The sequence below is a fragment of the Microtus pennsylvanicus genome, chromosome 10 (assembly GCF_037038515.1).
Source record: "Microtus pennsylvanicus isolate mMicPen1 chromosome 10, mMicPen1.hap1, whole genome shotgun sequence".
NCBI lineage: Eukaryota > Metazoa > Chordata > Mammalia > Rodentia > Cricetidae > Microtus > Microtus pennsylvanicus.
Genome location: NC_134588.1, coordinates 25,329,611 through 25,350,815, shown reverse-complemented (window position 1 = coordinate 25,350,815; position 21,205 = coordinate 25,329,611). Strand labels below are relative to the sequence as shown.

Below are 21,205 nucleotides of genomic sequence, written 5' to 3'. Positions count from 1 at the left end.
GTCATGAGGATTAAGCCGTGAGAATTGCCTTTGTTGGAGGCAAAGGTTTGATTCAGCGGGGATGGTGAGCAAACACAGAGGGCAAACACAATGGCCTGAGAAAGGTGAACAGATGGAATGGGCCTTTGGGATAAAGCATCTGAAAAGGCAACACAGATTCAGACATGCCGTGTCAACCTTGTGTATGGGAATGGACATGGTGAAGAGACGAGAGGACATCTGATTGCTAATGGAGGGGCTGACGGGATCGCTAAGCAGCAGACGTGAAACTGCATATGACCGCTGCATAAACCGTGACTGCCGTGAATGAAACTAAGTTGTAGGGAAGGGGGGAAAATAAAAAAGGAAATATTCATTCATCTACCTTTAAGGTAAATATTAATATATGGCACAGGCTTTGGGAATGGATATATGATTAAGCATATTAATTATATACTTGTTCATTTTTTTTATTTAAATAGAAAAACACCTAAGTTGACCATTTTAAAAAAACTTTTTTTTTTTGTGAAACAATAAAGGTAAATGATTTGAATCTGTGCAGCACAAATTAGCCTGTCCAGGGTCAGGGAACAGCAGAAGATGAAATGAGAGTTGTTTGGGTTTGGTCACGAAAGACTTTGGGCATTCAGTTGGATGGTGAAACATGACCCTGACATCATCAGTAAAATGAGACATTACTAATAGTGTATGGAAGAGAGGTGTGATCAGTGGAGATATATTTTAGGAAGACTAGTATAGCACCAGAATGAAGGAGAAATGGTGTGTATATTTAAATGTGGGTCTTTGATGCAATGTATGTTGGTCACTGTAAATATAAGGAAGAAATTCTTCTGGTATTTTGTAATCAGATCTTCTCAACTTGCATGGTTCTGCACCCCTTGTCCCAGTGTTTGGAAGACTGAGTCCAAAGATCAAGCTGACTTTAGATCAGCGTAGAAATGACAGAGGGAGGGAGCGACAAGAGGGAAGGGGTATTGGTAAACACAATTTTACTGCTGGAATCCAGGATCTCAGAGTCTTATTAAATATGTGCTGCTGGAGGAGTGGACTAATAATTAAAAAATGTGAGAATCATAGGGAAGGGAGAAAAATAATGAAGGGACTATTCATGGACCTATATGAATATTTCCACTAGTAGAAATATCAAAAATCACATGCTCATTTTTAATTTTTTGGGTATAAGAGTGCAGAGGGAACAACAGAATCTTGGCTGGGGATGACATTGTTTGTCCCAAGGAAGTCACTTGTTTTTATGTTGCCATCAGGCAGACTGGTGATTTGGAACCCTACCGTGGGAAACTTGAACAGTATTGCCCTACTAACCTTTATGTCCTCTACTGTGACTTTTAAAACACCCTTTTTCTAACTGTTTCTGTTGTCGGGTACCTCAGAGGTCTCTGACACTCCTAGGAAGCGCTCAAGCTCACATGGGTTCACTACGACAAGATGCCCACACTACTTGCCCAGTGTATCAGTTGAAACACTGAAGCTGGTCCAGTCCTTGGACTGCAGGGTGGAGGACAGGGTGGATGCTGGGGACAGCGCTTTTTACCACAACACTCGGGAAATACCAGCTGGGTGGAAATCTCATTTTTAGGAATTCAATTTTGATCACTACAGGTGGCAAGAGGGATAAAAGACATCCGATTTTCTTCACCAATTTTTAACTGACCAAAAGCAAAAATTTAAAAGTCTACATAGCCTTGGAAACACAATTTGAAGATAAATACACAGATTTGAGTCAGGATTAAGACTTGAGTAAAAATTCTCAAGAAATAGTCTGTGAGACACATGAAGAATATAAATATCTCAGTTGTAAGAAAAAAAGCCAAATAGTACTTTGATCTCATGAAGAATCCTTGAAAAATGTTGCTTTGGAAGCTAATATAATATTCTTCACATACTTTAAAATATTTAAATTTATTTATGTATATATAGTCTCAAGAACTGCTCATCAACTAAAATATATTCTGTACAGTAAACTAATTAGAATTTCCAGAGAGTAGGCAGTAAGACTAGTCACTTACAAAGCAGGGTCCCTGGAATTGACAGTTAATTAAATGTGGATAGTTAATATTATCTTTGTTATTCAAAATGCATTAACAAGCCAAACTAACTGGTTAATTTACCCCACCTTTTCAAAAGCAAGCCAGATTAAGAACTAATAATAAATTACAAATAATGTAATAATTAGAGTCATCTAAAGTAGTGTTCTTAGATTAACAACAAATCAGAATTACTTAGGGAATTTATTTATGTACAGAAGTCCTGGCCACACCCAAAAATAACTAACTTCAGATCCTTGGGTGTGGAACTCAGCATCATTGTCTAGGAGAGGTCTCACATGCATGGTGATAAACCCACAGTCCAAATCAAATGCTAAGTGCAAAAATGCCAAGACATGGTTTGTCTTTTGTATCTTCCAGTCTTAATTGAAAACCAAATAAGAACATGGTATCAAGTGGTAACTATTAAAGGTCCCATAGTTCAACTGTCAATCACTTTCTTATGGTCCTGAGATTCCTGTCACTTTTACCAATGCTTTAAAAATATGGTTTCCTTTGAGCATGCCACATGCAAAAACAGGGTTTATATAATTTTCATTCCTTGATACTTACCAAACAAGATAGGAAGTAAATACTAGGAAAATCATGATAAGGAAACTGCCACCGGAAACGCCATAAACCCAAATTTTTACTCGGCCATCTGTTTAAGACAGAAATAGCACACAACCTTAGCACACAGAAGTCTACAACATTTAGGAGAGAAAGCACACAAAGAGTAACATGATGCTTGACAACCCAGAGCTGGTGATTCATTCTAGATCTGAAAGGGTTGCCTAAACTAGCCGATTACTCGATGGGAGAAGCATAATCTGCTCCATGAAATCAGGTGCCGAGAGGTTTCTCTCCTGAGCATCCCAAGAATATGGATTACCTCCTAGAGAAAACTGTAACAGCAATCAATAGAAAATATAGACCACAAATTTGAAAGAGAGCAAGATGTCATATAATTAAACTCGTAAATTTAAAATCAACATATAAATTATACATTATACCAGCTGCTGTGACTTTCTAGGTATGAGCAGTTTATATCACTCTAATCTTTAGAAAATTCACCCTTACAAACATTAGGTTGTTAGCCAAGTGTGGTGGGTCAGGCCTGCGAGCCCAGGACTGGAGGATTACCACAAATCTGAGGCCACCTTGGTCTCAAACAATGAACAAACAAAACCTGTAAGGGTGTAACTACATTTCAGTAAAAAGTATTTTTGACAAAATCATTTTTTTTTCATCTAAATTCACAAATATCCATAGGTGTCAGCTACACATTGGTGCCTACTGTTAAATATAAAAAAGTAATGACAACAAAGAAGGAAATAAGGTAACAATTGATCAGAAACTAAAATATAAACCCAAGTTTCCACCCCCGACATGAAGCGCTAACAATCCTTGATTCATCAACTCCACTGGGGCTTTAATGAACTTGTTTGAAGATGTTCATATGTATACACATGACACATAAAAACACCACCATTCTCACAACATAAACAACAACAACAACTTCTACTACAACAATCGAAAAGATAAGCAACACTCTCAGACCGTTTTTTCTAACGCACATGCAAAGAGGACTAGGGAACACATTTCAGTAGCTCTCTCTTCTGAACTAGGTGAAGGAAAATAAGCAAATGGGCTTCCTGTATCACACACTGTCTCCCCAAGTCCAGGGCACATCATGCAAGAGGAGACAGAAAGACCAGAAGCTAAAAGTCAGAACGGACTTTGGAGAAACACTGTCATTTGGATAGGAGGGGACCTTTTATTATTAACTCTATAGAGAAACAGCAGCTGTGGCTGCCTGCACAAAGCTGACAAGAGCAAGCCAACCAGCATTTCAGTGAGGACGGGAGGGGCACAGAGCCCCATCTCAACTGAGGGGCTATTAACAGGCAAGGGCTGCTGGGGAAGGGAGAATCAGGGTTTTTTTTTAGGGATATAGATCCTGGTAGATTGACCACAGTACAATGGACGGACCCACAACTATGTGTATATGGGCAATCCTAGCTGGAATCTGTGGAATATTTTATATATGTGTGTGTGTGTATATATATATATATATATATATATATATATATATATATATATATATATATATATATATGTGTGTGTGTGTGTGTGTGTGTGTGTGTGTGTGTGCATGTGTATACATATACAAATATAAATAATATAGAGATTATATGTATATATAATAGTGCAAATTTATGACATCATTTTAGATTTCATACCTATCACAGTTAAATGAAACTTATTAGTCAGTAACTATCATGGTCTACTTGTGCCCTTTTTTATAGATGAACTGGGGTATTCATTTTTTTATTTATTTAATATGTGTGTGGCTAATTAGATTTGTGAGTGGGTTGACAAAGGCAGAGGGTAGCACCCCAAATAGACGGCATTTCTCAGTGAAAGACATACTCAGGGACTCATTCACCACACTGAGTCCACAGTGCACCCAGCACCATCTCATGCTAGTGTGTGGGGGATGGTCAACCACCCAATTTATTGTAAAAAGTTTTTGTTAAGAGCAATATCACAATTATGCCAAATTATGTTGCAATTTCCCATTTTTTCATATCTCAAACAGAGACTCATTTGAGAAATGAGGTTTAGTGAAATTGTATTTCTTTTTGTGGTCACAAAAATCTTTTAAAACGTTGAGAATGGTTGTCCTGAAACACTGATGATGAAATTCTCCTTTCTGAGTTTTTACAATGACAGTCTGAACAAGAATATTCCTGACATACTCTATGATCGAAGACAACCATAGAAGCTCAGAGCTCAGACCTCGATGTGGCCCAACACTTTTATCCTCATTGTAGATGAATGCAGTGAGCCGGAATGCTATTTGTGGTGAATTTAAGAAGTAACTTAATAAATAAATGCACATTTGTAACAGTGGTATGGGAGGTCCTTCTGTCTATGTGTTGCTTTTATTGGCCAATGAATAAATCTGTTTTGGCCAGTGGCTTAGCAGAATAGGGCAAGGTGGGAGTTCTGAGCAGATAGAGGAGGGGAGTGGGTAGAATCAGAGAAAAGCCATGGAGCCAGAGGAAAAAGATATGAGCTTCCATCTGGAACCTGGATGGTAGGCCACAAGACTCATGGTCAAATATAAAATCATAGAAATGGGTTAATTTAAGATATAAGAGTAAGCCAGAAATACGCTTAAGCTATTGACCAAACAATGTTGTAAGTAGTATAGTTTCTGTGTGATTATTTCATGGTCTGGGCATCTGGGAATGAACAAGCTGCCACCCCCAACAAACATAACAGTATAATGAATAGACTTAAAGTTCAAACTATTTAAAAGGATGTGGGGGTGAAAATGTCCTTCACTTTTTCTCGTGGGAGCTATTCCAGATCCCAGCATCTGTGAATCTTTTCAGTTTTGATGTACACATGCACACGCACAAACATTAAAAAGTGTGTAATGGTTTACTTGCTGACTCTGTTTCTCATTAGTCTCTATAGGTTGGTGATAGTCCTAGGTCACAGAAGCAGGTTTAGCTCTTTTCAGGTCACCTCTGAGACACTTAAGGTCATGCTCAACCTCCTTAGCAATCAGGGAAATGCAAATTAAAACAACTTTGAGAGACTATCTTACACCTGTCAGAATGGCTAAAATAAAAAACACCAATGATAGCCTTTGCTGGAGAGGTTGTGGAGTAAGGGGTACACTCATCCATTGCTGGTGGGTGCAAACTTGTGCAACCATTTTGGAAATCAGTGTGGTGATTTCTCAGGAAATTCGGGATCAACCTACCCCAAGACCCAGTAATACCACTCTTGGGAATATATCCAAGAGATGCCCCATCATACTACAAAAGCATCTCTTCAACTATGTTCATAGCAGCATTATTTGTAATAGCCAGAACCTGGAAACAAGAAAGTGTGGAATATATACATATTAGAGTGCTACTTAGCGGTAAAAAACAATGACATCTTGAATTTTGCAAGCAAATGGATGGAAATAGAAAACACTATCCTGAGTGAGGTAACCCAGACCCAAAAAGAAGAACATGGGATGTACTCACTCATAATTGGTTTCTAGCCATAAAGGACATTGAGCCTACAGTTTGCAAACCTAGAGAAGCCAAATAACAAGGTGAACCCAAAGAAAAACATATAGTCATCCGCCTGGATATGGGAAGTAGACAAGATTGCCAGGCAAAAACTGGGAACTTGGCGGTGGGGTGGGATGGGGGTAAGGGGAAATGGGGTGATAAAAGTGAGAAGGGGAGGATGGGGGGAGCTTGGGGGAATGGGATGGTTGGGATAAAGGAAGGGTAGATATGGGAGCAGGGAAGTATATATCCTAATTAAGGGAGCCATCTTAGGGTTGGCAAGAGACTTGACTCTAGAGGGGCTCGCAGGTGTCCAGGGAGATGTCCCCAGCTAGTACCTTGGGCAACGGAGGAGAGGGAACCTGAAATGACCCTATCCTATAGCCATACTGATGAATATCTTGCATATCACCTTAGAACCTTCATCTGGCGATGGGTGGAGATAGAGACAGAGACTCACATTGGAGCACCAGACTGAGCTCCCAAGGTCCAAATGAGAGCAGAAGGAAAGAGAACATGAGCAAGGAAGTCAGGAACATGAGGGGTACACCCACCCACTGTGACAGTGGGGCTGATCTATTGGGAGCTCACCAAGGCCAGCTGGACTGTGACTGAAAAAGCATGGGATAAAAACGGACTCTCTGAACATGGCGGACAATGAAGGCTGATGAGAAGCCAAGGACAATGGTACTAGGTTTCGATCCTACTGCATGAACTGGCTTTGTGGGAGCCTAGCCTGTTTGGATGCTCACCTTCCTGGACCTGGAAGGAGGGGGGAGGACCTTGGACTTCCCGCAGGGCAGGGAATCTGGACTGCTCTTCAAACTGGAAAGGGAGGGGGAACAGAGTGGGGGGGGGAGGAGTGGGACGAGGGGAAGGGAAATGGGAGGCGGGGAGGAGGCAGAATTTTTTTCAACAAAAAAATAAATAAAAAGAATAAAAAAAAAGAAAAAGAAAAAAAAACAAAATGCCCCGACCCACAGCAATACCATATAAAACTCTCCTCTATCCTGATTCTATAGGTAAAGGAACTGAGGCAGAGGAGTTACGGGTCATACTTGTTGAAAACAGGTGGCTTAAGCCATCGAATCTGAAAAGTTTGCTTATCTTAGAAACTGGGTCTCCTTATCATTTCCCCAGTGTCTCTAACCCACAGTAGGTCTGTGGGTATTTCCTGTGAGTTTCTGTGCTTCGATTCCAATTTCCCCTTTAATTTCATTTAAATGCGCAAATCCAGTTATAGAAGCAGAAACAATTTACAATTAGAAGACATTTTCCCAAGATACTACTTCGTGTCTTCACTCTCACTACCTCTTAGACTGTGATTGGCAGGCTAATCAGCATCCATGAGAGCACTTTATGCTTTCATGGGCGTGTGCACTGCAAAACACTCGAATCTGAGAAACCTTGAGCTACACCACTGCTTTGTCCTTCTTTCCCTCCCTCCATGCTCTCCGTAGTGAGAGATGGCCACACTGAGTTCACTGGGAAAATGTGCATCCCTTATTCACAGTGGACACACACCTGGGTCAAGGGGTTGAAGAGACCATCCTTTAAAAATGTCATGTATTTTGGAGTTCACAGGTCTGTTTTTTCCAGGAAGGTTTTTCACATCAGCTTTTTTGTCCTCGGAGCCAGGGACCTTCATGCAGTAATCCAGGAAACCACTCGATCTCATTATCTCTGTGTATCCCTTTTCACAGCCGCAGACTCCACCCTACAGCACAGAAAATACATTTGTGGTTACACAGGAGTTGTGCAAGTGAATCAAGAAGAATTCAAACACCAGTGAAATCCCCTAATCTCTGCCTTTGATATGTCCTGGAAAGGTGGAGGTTTCAGCAATTGATTGACCAATGGGATAGAAATCAAATGTGTAATTCAACTTTCCTGGATCCCAATATCAGCAGTAAATCACTTGTGAGGCTTTTCTAATGTGCTTATAATTTGGACACTTTCCAAACAGGACGTCATAGTTATCACAGTGCTTTGAGAATAAGGTGTATTGATATGCTGTTTCTTCTCAGAATGTTTATGGCATTTCATCACATCTTCATCTTCAGCTACCCCCACCGGTTTCAGATGCCTGCCCACAAGTTCCTGTTTTCCTCTCTTACTGCAAAGGAAAGCCACATGTGTGTGCATGTGTTTTATTTGAATTAGGTGATGCTGAGTGCTGTCAGCTGTCATTATCCCAGATGCTAGATGTCTTTATCGCCTTGAACCGTTGGTGCTTAACTGGTCGTGACTGCCTGTCTGCTCCTAGGAGGGAGGTCCAGGTGGAGGAAGGACACTCCACTGAAATCACGCTTAAAGACAAGATTCCCCCAATTACTCTTCAGTGTAGTAACTACAGTGCCACACGATAGCACATCCCTGCTTGACATTATGATGGTGCATCCTTTATATTCGCTTTTGCAGTTCCTGGTCGCTTTCGTGTGTAATGAGGGTCTCTGACAGGCCGACTGTGATGAGCAATGATAGGCAAGGTTCCTAGCTGTCTCGGGAAGTGACTCGGAAAATAATTTCTCATAGTCCAACAGACACCAGAAAATCAGAGAGAAGGAAAAGGGTGTGGTTGTCAGTCTCTATGACTCTGCCATTATGGCTCCTTATGTACAATTCACCTCCTGGTGTTTTCTGAACCGATCTCCGCCTCTTCTGGCCATTTAGGACAATCCTCATCCAGCAGCTAGTCTTGCTGGCATCATCACTTGTTGACTAAATTTGATTTTAAGGAGCAATAGCCACCGAAGCTGAATAAATCACCTTGATGCCCTACGGAAGGACAGATGGCAGCCAGAGGAGCAAGCGCGGGAACCAACTGCCCACAGTTCGGTGCACAACAAAGCTATAATAACGCCACGTCCTTTCAATGATGGACATTATCACATGGCGGTATTATTGAGACATATTTACAAGATGAATCTCTATTGTTAGTCTGAGAGAAGAGCTGTATCCAGTTAGTTGTATGTGACAAGGGTTTAAGGAAGAGTTATTTATGTTTTATTAACATGAATATTCATAAGGTTGGGTAAAGACAACTTATACTTTCCAAACATTGTCAGCTCAAATGAATTTATTTCTTCCCCTTTTTGGTTCTATTTTCTGCAATCCTACCCATGTCTATACTGTGGTAAAGAATTAACCCACCTTGAAGTAGGAGAGTCATAAAATATGACTGAGTGCCTAAATTACTTTCATTGAATTACTTTTCAGTATACACACACTGCAAGAAGAAACCTGTCTCTTTAAGATAGGTAACAAGGCTTTAAAATACTATGTATGCATTGCAACTAGTTAGAGCCACTAATTACAGTATAGTGAACATTTGACATCAGTTCGCAAGCAGAAGTATGTGGAAGGGCTGGGGGAGAAAACAAAAACCCTGCATGAAAGAAAGGCAAATTGCACATACATGCTCACCACACACACACACACACACACACACACACACACATACACACACCACACACTTTTTCAGCTGTGGTCATATGTATATTTAACCTATTTTCAGCAAACTAAACCTTTACTCAGCCGGTAAACATTGAAATGTAACAAATTTTACAAAATACTTTCTATTAAACATGAACAGCCTGCACAAATTTCAAATCAGCTCAGTTGCATGAAAGGCTAGAAATAGAATGCATCCATTAACTAAAATAGCTATTGTAGATGGAGCATAAATTAGACAGTTTAAGGGCAGATTTCTTAAACTGCAATCTTGGCTATAGTTGTTATCCCTCCAAACACCTCTAGATGGCGGTATAAGCATGTAAAATGACTGCCTCACTAAAGCAAGAGGCGCACACCACACTACATAGAAATAACACTGAAATTATAATGCCTGTAGGAGAACCGAGCATGTGACTCACCTGTGTGCAGTATGAGAAAGGTTTTCTGCAAGCTGGCGTGCATTGCCGAACAGCAGCAGGGCGTGCCTGAGGGGAGCAGCCGCCTGCAAAGGAAAGATCACTGTTATTTGCAGATTTATCTGTGATAACCATATTTAAAAGTTTGCTATTTCCCTTTTCTACTGAGGGCATAGTTATTATTGTTAGCATCATTATTATTTTATCATGGGTTAAATGTATATGTCAACCATATGCTACAACTAGCTTATTAATCACTTTTAAGATGTGTCTAAGATGAGACGTTTTAGAATTTTTCCATGTTCATTGGTATCAAGAGTCCATCGTGTGTCTATAATTGAGGGCAAAGCCTGTGCACCCGGATCCGTACAAGAATCGATGAAATCTCTATTTAGGTTCAAGAGCAGCAGACACAGCTGCTTAGAGACTTATTCCGTGTAGATATTTCTCTAGTTTCTGGGTGAGGCAGCTAGGCACTAACTAGGCTGATTCAAAAAGCCATGCAAAAGAATGCCATTGTTGCCCCATGGGTCACATTGCTAAGCACTGTGGCAAGGATTTCTATATGGACCAGGCCTAACGTACATACAGTCACCTGGGACCTCCCCGTCAACTGGTGTGTAGAAGCAAAGGCATGAAGTCTAGGATGGACTGTCTGATGCTCAACTCAGTACCTGCAGTTATGCGATCACTTATGCAGGGTTATCTAAGTACTGGGGTTAAAGGAGGGTGTGGGGTGTGGCTACAACCAGGTGCCATACTGGTTTAGCCTTCCTTGAGTCAAAGTGTTAATAGACATGAAATAGTTTGGAGATAACTAGATTGAGAAGTTGATGCACTTAAGGGCGGTGTTTAAACTCTTCTTATGACATCAGCTGAATTTACAGGCTTTAGTCTCTGCAGTTACACGATATGGGGTGGCAGCCAGCAAAAGGGTTTCAGGCTCAAGGCTATGGAGGAAAAGTCAGGCTTAGACATTTTCTGGGCATGAAGCATCCAAATTACCACTATTGTTCATAAAAAAAACACACCAAAGTTAAAAACGAAACAAAGCAAAACCTACTGGAATCCACAGGTAGCACGGGGAGTTGAAACTGGTCATGTGGATGTCTGTGGTGATGGCCACACAGCACCTCTCTATTTCTTCATTATGTCTGGGGACAGGGCATCCAGTCTTCAAACTGATGGCCTCGGGGATGGATTACTACAAGTCATACCCATGACAGCGCATGATTTTTAAGCTTTAAGTAGGAAGTTAGGCTCTAGACGTATTTATCAGCTGATGCCAACGGCCCCAGCCCTCTTGTCTGATGGCCTCATGCCATGCACTGAGAAGGTTCACTGTGCCAGCAAGTGCCTGTGCCTGTGGAGTAGGGGGCTTTCTTTTGGCTCCTGGCTAGGCATGCTTATAGAGTACTTAGTTTTATCAGCTTGCAAAATGGAAAAGTAGCTCAGAATAAACTGCTGTATGGATTAAACTATGGATTAATACCAATAATGTAAAGGCATATAAACAGGATAAAGGAGGGGCTTTGATTCTCTTGCTGCTCCTTACCTCTTCCAGCCTTGCATAAGCTGTTTGTCAGTTGCAGTACTAAAGTAAAATCAATGTCGATTTAATTTGCTTTGACAAGAAGACATCAAAAAATCTTTAAAATTATTGAGAAAACCATTTGTACAATCAAATTGTACCCTCTTTCCTTCAGACTCTTTTCAGGCATTAAGTAATTGTCCTAACCAGGGAAACATTCAAAATCAGCCTGCCGTGGGTAAACACCAGCATCCACAGCATCTTTTTTTTTCTTTGCATCATTAAGGCCAAAACACTTCAATTTGAAAATTGTATGTTTATCAGCTCTGCTAATTTGTGCTGCAGAGGAGAATGGGTTGGAGCCTGTGGGCAAGGACCTGATGCTGAGTGGGCTCTTCTTGGTGATCACAGAGATGGCACATGCTCCTACCCTTTAGAAACGACCATCTTAAACTAAAATGCCTCTTCCTCAGATTTACCTGCGATCATGAATTTAGGACTATTTTGCTGTGGTTCTGGTTACTTGGTTTATGTGTTTTAAGAGTCTTCGCATAGAATTGTTGATTTCAAAAACGTGAGTGAGGTCTAATGAAAACCTTCCAAGAAGACCATCTAAACCACCTGCTCTTCAACCTTACTTCAATTTGTAAGTGAATTCCTCAACCGAAGCACACCAAGGGGGCCTTCCTGAAGGCTCTGTGTAGACCTAAGGAAGGAATACCTGTAACGTTAAGGCCATCAGAGCGCTGGCACCACACGGTCCGTTCATTATTGTTCCAAAGACTCGCTTTCCAGGTGTAGTGATAGCATTTGCCGCCTGCAAGTGAACATGGAATCAGTGAGCGCATCACATCTCTCTCACCAACACAAGATGCTTCAAAGCATCCAAGCTGAAATATGGAAAAATGACCTCATTACCTGTGCAAGGTCGTGTTTCTAGGACCTGCTGGGGGCAGCTGTCTTGATTCTCAAAAGACTGGATTATGAATGTCCTTGACCTGGATTGGCGGCCCATGGTCTCCAAGCTTCTCCCTTCGATGCAGGTTAACTCACACTTGCTCCACTCCGACCACTGGGTTATGTGGCAGTCTCCTGAATAGTTACATGTTGCAGGGCAGGGGACACACATCAGAGACACGGGGCAGAGAAGGGGGTGTGTGGTGGAGGTGCAAGGACATGGGAGGCTCCAAATAGTGACGGATTTTCAGTCTGAAAGTACTATTATTGGAGAAATAATTTGTGGCTCACTCTAGTTTAGAAAGGAGTGCAAAGATTAGATTGTCATAACACTGCTTCAAGTCATAGTCATCATGACTCCAGGATACAGGGGGCAGCAAGAGGGAAGGTGGGAAGGATCTGGGAGAAGCTGGGGGAGGGAAAACTGCAACCAGAATATACGGTATAAAAAAACCCCAAGGATCAACATAACATTGTAAATTGGATATGCATAGAAGCCATGGAAAAATGACAAATAAGTCATTTTGCCTGAAGAGTATTTACTTAAGTGCACTATGCACTTTGCTCATAAATGAAAACATATGGAATAGACACAGGGCACAGAACTTAAATATAAATATTTACATGTGAATGATGTACACTTAAATATATATGTGCGCATGTAACATGTAAATGTACATGTGTATGCACATACCAGATTGTAAGGAAATATTTCAAAACCTTAAAATATTCAACGCAAGTTATTGCATTGTTAGTATTAATCATTTTATGTTTAAGTGATGATCTTCATGTCTACACAGAACCTGAGTTTTTACAATGAACTGACTAGCTTCTTGCCTCACTCCTGCCATGCAATTTGGAGATATTGTTTGATCTACCTGTTACCTATATGCTGGGTCCATTGCTCTGTGAGGTCAGTGAGATGAGGTGAGATGCTAGCTTAGTTTTGTTTCTGAAGCCAGTACTGTTTTTACCTTATTCTATATCTTTTAAAACGTTACCATGCTCATAATTCAAATGCATTAAATCAAATAAATAATTTAATATTGATAGGATAGAGCTTTTCGAGGAAAAATGTAAATAAAAAATAAACAAGATCACCATGCAGGACGTTGCTCATTAGGGCGACTGCACACCTGGGCAAGGCACGGAGCACAGCTGCTTCCGGACTCCTTCCTGGAAGGGTACTTCTCCACACAGGGCGTCCTCCACATGGACAGCTGTGTGGGATATTGAGCCGTTGTGGACTACACAGGAAAAGCTGCGTACCTGCACGCCTTCCCCACAGTCTCCGCCCTGAGAGAAGAAAGGATGCTCTCAGAATTAACCAGATCGAATCTCAGAGCTTGGGTCCCCAAGGAAAGCCCAAAGACACATAGCAACTTCTTCCCTTTGGAATTCACTCTCAATGGTAGACAATCTCCGAGCTTCTGGGGTTGACGGGGAAGGCGACACAGAAACACAGACACAAGTTTCACTTTTTATGCCCCCACAGTAAGGTCATTCGGGGATGTGGGCAGAATAGACAAAATGGGAAAATCTGCACAATTTGTCTCCAGGTATGTGAGAACATTGTCTGATCCATAACCCCTTCCCAGAGAACATGCACAGTCCCGGAGTATGAATTTCTCTTTTACTCCTCCTCATTTCTTTCTTTGCAGAATTCGGGCCTTTCTCACATAGATCAGGTTGGGATTCAACTAAAACTCTGATTTTTCCCTGTTGCTGTATTGGAGGGATTGTTCCAGTTTGGCTACTGTACTAATATGCTTTGAGGATGCTTCACTCTAGTGTCACTCAGGAAGCTGGACAATGAGGGAAATCCATCCAGTGCCTCATCAACGCAGAAATGAAGAATTAAAAGCCATGGTGGGCACTGCGCTCAACCATCTGCTAATGGAAATTTTCCTACTTGAAGGTATCGTCAGTGACTCATGAGATGGGTATCTTCACCAGGACTTTAGTTAGGTGTTTGTATTTTAAAAAAATAAAAAAGAAGTTCTTTGGAGATTTGGAGGACTTCAGCTGACAGCTACATTTCTTCTCATATACCTAGGAAGCAAAGCTGGAGGCAAAGCTTTGATGTTAAGGAGGTGCTGAGTCTGGATGCCAGTGGGGAGGATCAGACAGGACTGAAGGGAAAGAGGAGGGAAAGCAAACCCAGGGTGATGCATTACACACTGGACTCAGTGCCACAAACAACCGCGAACACGTCTTGGTTGCTCATATCATCTTCTAGATGTGCCATTTCATACCTCAGTGCTACTCATAAAAGATGAAGGTCGGGGAGGGGGAGGCATTTATAATGCCAGAAACCCTCTCAATCCTATTCTTATTGATAAACACCCATTATGGTATCAATTTTCCTATATAACCAAGTATAACCAAGTTGAATTTGTTTCAACTAAGTCCAAAAACTGGTAGAGAGCTAGTTTTTTATTTCCTTTTGCTATTGTGGTTACTCCGTGTCTGTCTGGAGAGAGAGAGAGAGAAGAGAGAGAGAGAGAGAGAGAGAGAGAGAGAGAGAGAGAGAGAGAGAGAGAGAGAGAAACAGAGAGATTGAGAGTATCGAGTATCTCTTCATTTATGACAGTCTGACAGCCCTCTAAACCTGGGCTCTTTCTTGGTCTTTCCTGTCTACAGAGGATAGATGGATACTTCACTTTCTGGATCTTGGAGATGATGCAGTTGTTGCATATACAGGAGTGCAAAAAGACAAAAGTGCCAGTTAAAGTAGTGAAGATACTGACCCTGGGCATGGAGTAGGTGTTTTGTCCACTCACAAGCCAGCTGGCACTAGCCAAGTATGAGGTACAAGCTTCTGGACATTGAGGGAGCTCATGGGTGGCTGCTGGAGAAGCAAGATGATACAGACTACCAGCTTGGGGGCTCTCTACATACAGGACAAGACTGAGGACATTCAGTAGTGAAGTTTCAGTCAGCTATGGTTAACTGTGATCTAAAAAGCATCAAATGGGAAATTCCAGAAATAAACAGCTTAGGTGTTTAAGTGCATGCCGTTCTGAAGAACACGATGGGATGTCTCCACTCCTTATCTCACACAGGATCTTTCAAGCGTATCTTTTGAGTGTATATTGTACTACTTGTTCTAATTCATTATAGTTACTATTATTTCAGTGCATCCAAGTTAGAAATAAACTTTATTTAAAAACTTAATTATAGCTATTGCTGTATGAGAAAAGTATGCTAAATATTAGGTTCAATATTATCTGATTTCACGCATCCTCTGGAGACCTTGGAATGTATCTGTCATTCAAGATAAGACTCCCCCCCCCCAAAAAAAAAAACAAGACAGCAAAAAGAAGTCAACTGGCAAAAAATGAAATGTTAAGTTTGGGTGAATCAAAAATTTAAAGTGAATCCAAAGTGTACAGCATCTGAGGCAGTACACAAACTGGAATACCACACACTTTCTTAGAAAAAAACTTAAGAGAAATTGCAGTTGGTTGATTTAGCATAGTCTCTCATAAAGAAGGCTACTTTAAAAAAATGTCTTCCTTATGCTGAGTAATTTATAAGTGGTGGGCATGCACTCCTCAGGTGAGTCTGAGGTGTTCAACACTACAGTGCCAGTATATACTCCTTACAGATACTCCTGCATGTCCTGGGGGCCAAGGGCAGGTGCCTCGGGCCTTCTGCCATGAGGGTAGACCCTTCCAAGCACCTCCTACTGATGTCATTCTTCCCTTTCATCAGTGGCCAGTCTTCAGTGTAAGAGTTAAGAAGAGCCCAAACACACCATGGCAAAGGTGGGACCACTTCATGACTATTATTTATTTATGAAAATTACCATAATTTTAGCCCTAATGCATTTTTTGGAGAGAAGAAGTTTAAAATCAATCCACAGTATAACATTCAAAACAAATGTTCTGGTAAAAAAAAAGTCACTGTCTAAAATGAAAAATAACAATAACAAACTGAATTTCCTTTTCGGTGGGGAGTGCTCCTTCCCAACTTAACATCCGGATGATGGCTTTGCTGACTTTGCTAGGTGCAGTTTTGCTGATGAGTATGAGGACTTTGTGTATTTGGAGACAAGTCTAAAGATGCCGCAACGGATATAGGCTTTGAAAGTCCTGATACCTCCGACGGACGGGATGAATGGAGGAGAGTTTCTTTTTGACAGTCCATCAGGCAGCTTGTGTAGCTGTGCGGAAAACGAGCCTGCGCTGGGGATCATCTTAAAAACCAAGACAAACAGTGGTAGGCTTCCACTGTGTATCCTGGGATCAGCCCACATTCACCCCTAATCTGTTATACTCTTAAGAACAGCGCCAACGTAAAGAGAAATCAGCATCAGACTGACAATTCCACTCTTGAATCAAGCACTTCCTTGTACAGAATTTATGCACTACGGTCTGAAGGCAGACCCCAGCTCCTTAGAGCAAGATGGTAAACAGGGAGCATTCCCTCACCCACCCTCACAGCCCTGATCTTCAGTGGGGTTTTATTTACACTGAATTTTCACTTCGACCAGATGTGAACGAACAGATGACACTAATAAACATAACTATAGTTTCAATCAAATTTTTAGTACCAAATACAATTCATTGAGCTCTTAATTTCTTTGATACTGTGGTAAGCATTTCAGATACTGAGACAAGTAAAGAAGGTTTGACTACTTAGAGCTGTTAGGTTATTTCTGAATTCATCAATCAGCATGAGTCCACAAACAACAACAACAACAACAGAAAGGATTACTGAACAAATGTACCGCATAATTTCGTTCCTCTGAGACTTATAAAGACACATGGGCATTTAATTTCTGCAGTATTACAAAGCTGCTCAACACAGCCATCTTGACAGGGGCACTGAACATCTTTATAAGAATACTCTGAAGATTTCTTGATGTGTAATCAAAGTTATCGTTGCCTAATTAAAATAAGCTTCTGAATATGAACTGAAGGATAAACTACTTAAAGACAGAAATAAAATCAATGCACCTTTTTCTTAAGCCAGAAACTGGCAAGAATAAGCAGTTAAAGACCAAGCACACGTTCAGTATCTGGAACAGACAGTCAAGTCACCAGACATTTATGTTTCAGGCCAATAAAAAGTAATTATTAAGGAAAGGGTTGCAACCTTGGCTCATGTAAGAAGGCTAGAATATAGCTTCTATCCTCTTTTCATCTCCTGCCCATAAGCAAGGCATTGTCAATGCCAAAAGTTAACTTTTAAGACACACAATCCAAAGCAAGCTGTGCATTTCCAGAGTCAGGGTTTTGCTTAATTAAAAAATTCTTTGATATTCCCAGCAAACAAAGGCAAAAAAAAGCATAGAATTCTTGAGGATGCCAAAGAGATCGGCAGTTCTGTGACCCAGCTTGTTATAATCAGTGCCTAATGAATGACTGTTTACTCTCCTGGCAGTGTAACTCTGTGTGAAACAAACTCACTTGCTTGCCTTTTTCCCTGTTCTCTATTGTGTTAAAAATAGCATGTGCCCAGAACCTGGTGCCGTGTAATTTATTCCATCACTATATTTGATGAGACAAGTACTTTGCACATACTGAGAAGCTTTCTCTAAGTGTCATTGCATGACTTACCTCCAGTTTACATGCAGACCAGTTGCCAAGGACCCAGCTATAGCAGGGCATCACTGGGCAGGGCTTCTGCTGGGTGAGCTCTGTGGGGCATTGCCGTCCTTCTCCTTGGGTGGGCATAATGATAAATCGATTCCGGCTCATTCGACCTAAAGTAATGAGGGAGGTATCAGTTATTGGTTAACATCTGGCTCAGAAATGGAGGGAAGAATTGTGGCCTCGTATGTGTAAATCTGCATTCTACGACATTGAACTCTGTCCCGCCCACCTCACTCAATTTCCGGTTTCTGCCATTTTGATTTAGATTTTGAGAGAGACATAAACTATCTCAAAATTGATGTTTCAAATGGTTTGAAATTATCCCCATCTTCTACACTAGTCTGAACTTTGCATCTCTATCAAACAGGTTGATTTTATAAATCCTATAATGCCAATTTCCTCAACAAATGTTTATTTATTGAGCTTTATTGTGATCAAGGCTTCTTGCGTTGCATTAGCTATGGGGATAAAATTGTCATATATACCCTCTGCCTCCAACAGGAGTACAAATATTAAACACAAATAGAGAAAGTTGCATGTTTCGGTCCAAAATAATGAGGTCCAAATGCCACATAAGCAGTTACTCTAAGACATTCCACAGGATGGTCACACCCTGAGCTCCTTACAGTTTTCCCAAGTTAATTCAATAAGACCATTTTTCCTGGAGATTGTAGGCCCATTCTTCCTTCACTGAGCACAAGAAAAAAAATGTAGGTTGACTTATGTGGAGAAACCAATGATACTTAAAAAAACATATATTCCAAAAGAGGTACTCCATGCCACAGTCAGAGGAAAGGGTGGGTTATGTGTGGCAGAGGAAATGACGTCTCCTCACAACACAGAAGCACTTCCAAGATAAGCTCAAAAGAGCAGCGGATGGAGTGAGCCAAGATCTTCACTTGAATCTTCCCATCTTTTCATGGCCCCTTCATTTCTGGTTGTTCTTACTGATGACTATGGGACACATTTAGTTTAATTATTGCTATAAGATTTATCTTATTTATGAATATGACATAATTTCTCTGTTACAAAGGGAATCATGTTAGTGTATTGGATACATATTAAGAAAGTCAGAGTTCTATGGGAGTAAGCACTGATGCACACCCACCCCCGTGCCCCATGCCAGAAGAAATCAGAGAGGATTTTCTTGAAATGATGTACTTGAAACGGAAGAGGGCTACGCAGATGTGGAATGAGGAGAGTACTGTGCACAGGGTTGCAAGAGACGTCTCCAGCTGCAGGCTAGAAGAGACGTCTCCAGCTGCAGGCTAGAAGAGACGTCTCCAGCTGCAGGCTAGAAGAGACGTCTCCAGCTTCAGGCTAGAAGAGACGTCTCCAGCTGCGGGCTAGAAGAGACGTCTCCAGCTGCAGGATAGGAGAGACATCTCCAGCTGCGGGCTAGAAGAGACGTCTCCAGCTGCAAGCTAGAAGAGACGTCTCCAGTTGCGGGCTAGAAGAGACGTCTCCAGCTGCAGGCTAGAAGAGACGTCTCCAGCTGCAGGCTAGAAGAGACGTCTCCAGCTGCAGGCTAGAAGAGACGTCTCCAGCTGCAGGCTAGAAGAGACGTCTCCAGCTGCAGGATAGAAGAGATGTCTCCAGCTGCGGGCTAGAAGAGACGTCTCCAGCTGCAGGATAGGAGAGACATCTCCAGCTGCGGGCTAGAAGAGACGTCTCCAGCTGCAAGCTAGAAGAGACGTCTCCAGTTGCGGGCTAGAAGAGACGTCTCCAGCTGCAGGCTAGAAGAGACGTCTCCAGCTGCAGGATAGAAGAGATGTCTCCAGCTGCAGGATAGAAGAGACGTCTCCAGGTGCAGGCTAGAAGAGACGTCTCCAGCTGCAGGCTAGAAGAGACGTCTCCAGCTGCAGGCTAGAAGCTAATCTGAGGACCTGAGAGCAGCCGCAGGGTTAAAACAGTGGCGAGGACAAGAAGATCTAGAGAAAATTCTGTGGTCTTTCAGCAGATGTGAAATATCCTATGTGTCTATCTGGTAATAAATAGAATTGCGTTTTCATAGCATTAATTTGAAAGCCTAAGGGCAACATACTTCCACAGGACCAGATCAATTCCTGTCATTCAGAATATTATCACAGTCTTTAGTGATCAAGTAAATCTCTCATTGAGGAAACTTGAAGAAAACCAGGAAGTTCCTGAGAATCTAAGTTCTTTAGTGGGTGAGTCCTGCCACTGACATTGTACTCTCAGTGCATTAAGTACTAACTGAAAAGAGCACCAATTGAGGGGTCTGGAGGTGTAGCTGAGTGGTAGCGCTCCATCCCAGGATGTGTGAGCCCTTAGCTTCTCACAAAAGACAACATCACTGAAAATCCCCTAATGGTTATGCGTTTATTTCATAATTTTCATAAAATATCTGTATCACATTATTGAGAATACGTAATAATAAAATAATATTAAAGCACTCATTGAAGTGGTGCCTTGACAATATTCTAAATGACTTATATGTACTGACTCACAATAGAACAATCTCAGAGAAAGTTCTATTTGTCTGTCTTACAGGTGAGAAAAATAATTCCCAAAGCACTTAGGCCAGTTATCTAAAGTTAAACACCAATCACATGGAGAGTTATGGTCATATCGAGGATGCTTCAACCATGCTGTTGTGTTAAACAGCAAGAAGTTAGGAGCATTAACTACCAAGGACAGTCATGGAGGACATCGATGGAACTTCTGACAATAGACTCTCTGTGTGTGATAATATGGGCTTGCTGAATCACTGTGTATCTTGAGTACAGAGCACAATGAATTTGGACATTTCCCAGAACCATTAAAATCAAATTACAGTTCAGTCATCATTCATAAAATTGCTGTCTATAGCCTGTGAACACATTTGGCTCAAGATTTCATATGAATTTTTGATCAACAACTCTTCAAAATTAAATTTTTGTCTATTCTATTGGCCAAAAAGTACATATTATCTAATACATTATAGCAACATTATTTTTTGGTTTTGTAATTATATTTCCAATGTAATGATAAAAAGAACAACTCTGAGTTTGTTCTCAACTTGATGGTGTGCTGATGGCTAGTACTTTAGAATCATATTGTTTATTTCCATTTTCAACTGATAGGTATTTTCTGTTGTAGATGAAAGCAAAGG

The 21,205-nt window shown here is 41.2% G+C and overlaps 1 protein-coding gene across 1 annotated transcript in view; it reads right to left on the bottom strand.

The window, feature by feature from the left end:
- Positions 1-21,205, bottom strand: part of Thsd7b (thrombospondin type 1 domain containing 7B) — an 857,540-nt gene that overhangs the window by 5,558 nt on the left and 830,777 nt on the right. Inside the window, exons 21-27 of the mRNA XM_075987816.1 lie at positions 18,055-18,200; positions 13,624-13,783; positions 12,449-12,622; positions 12,252-12,347; positions 10,003-10,085; positions 7,652-7,844; positions 2,619-2,706 (exon numbers count right to left, since the gene is read on the bottom strand). Coding sequence (XP_075843931.1) covers positions 2,619-2,706; positions 7,652-7,844; positions 10,003-10,085; positions 12,252-12,347; positions 12,449-12,622; positions 13,624-13,783; positions 18,055-18,200 — 940 coding nt within the window. The remainder of the gene's footprint in view (positions 1-2,618; positions 2,707-7,651; positions 7,845-10,002; positions 10,086-12,251; positions 12,348-12,448; positions 12,623-13,623; positions 13,784-18,054; positions 18,201-21,205) is intronic.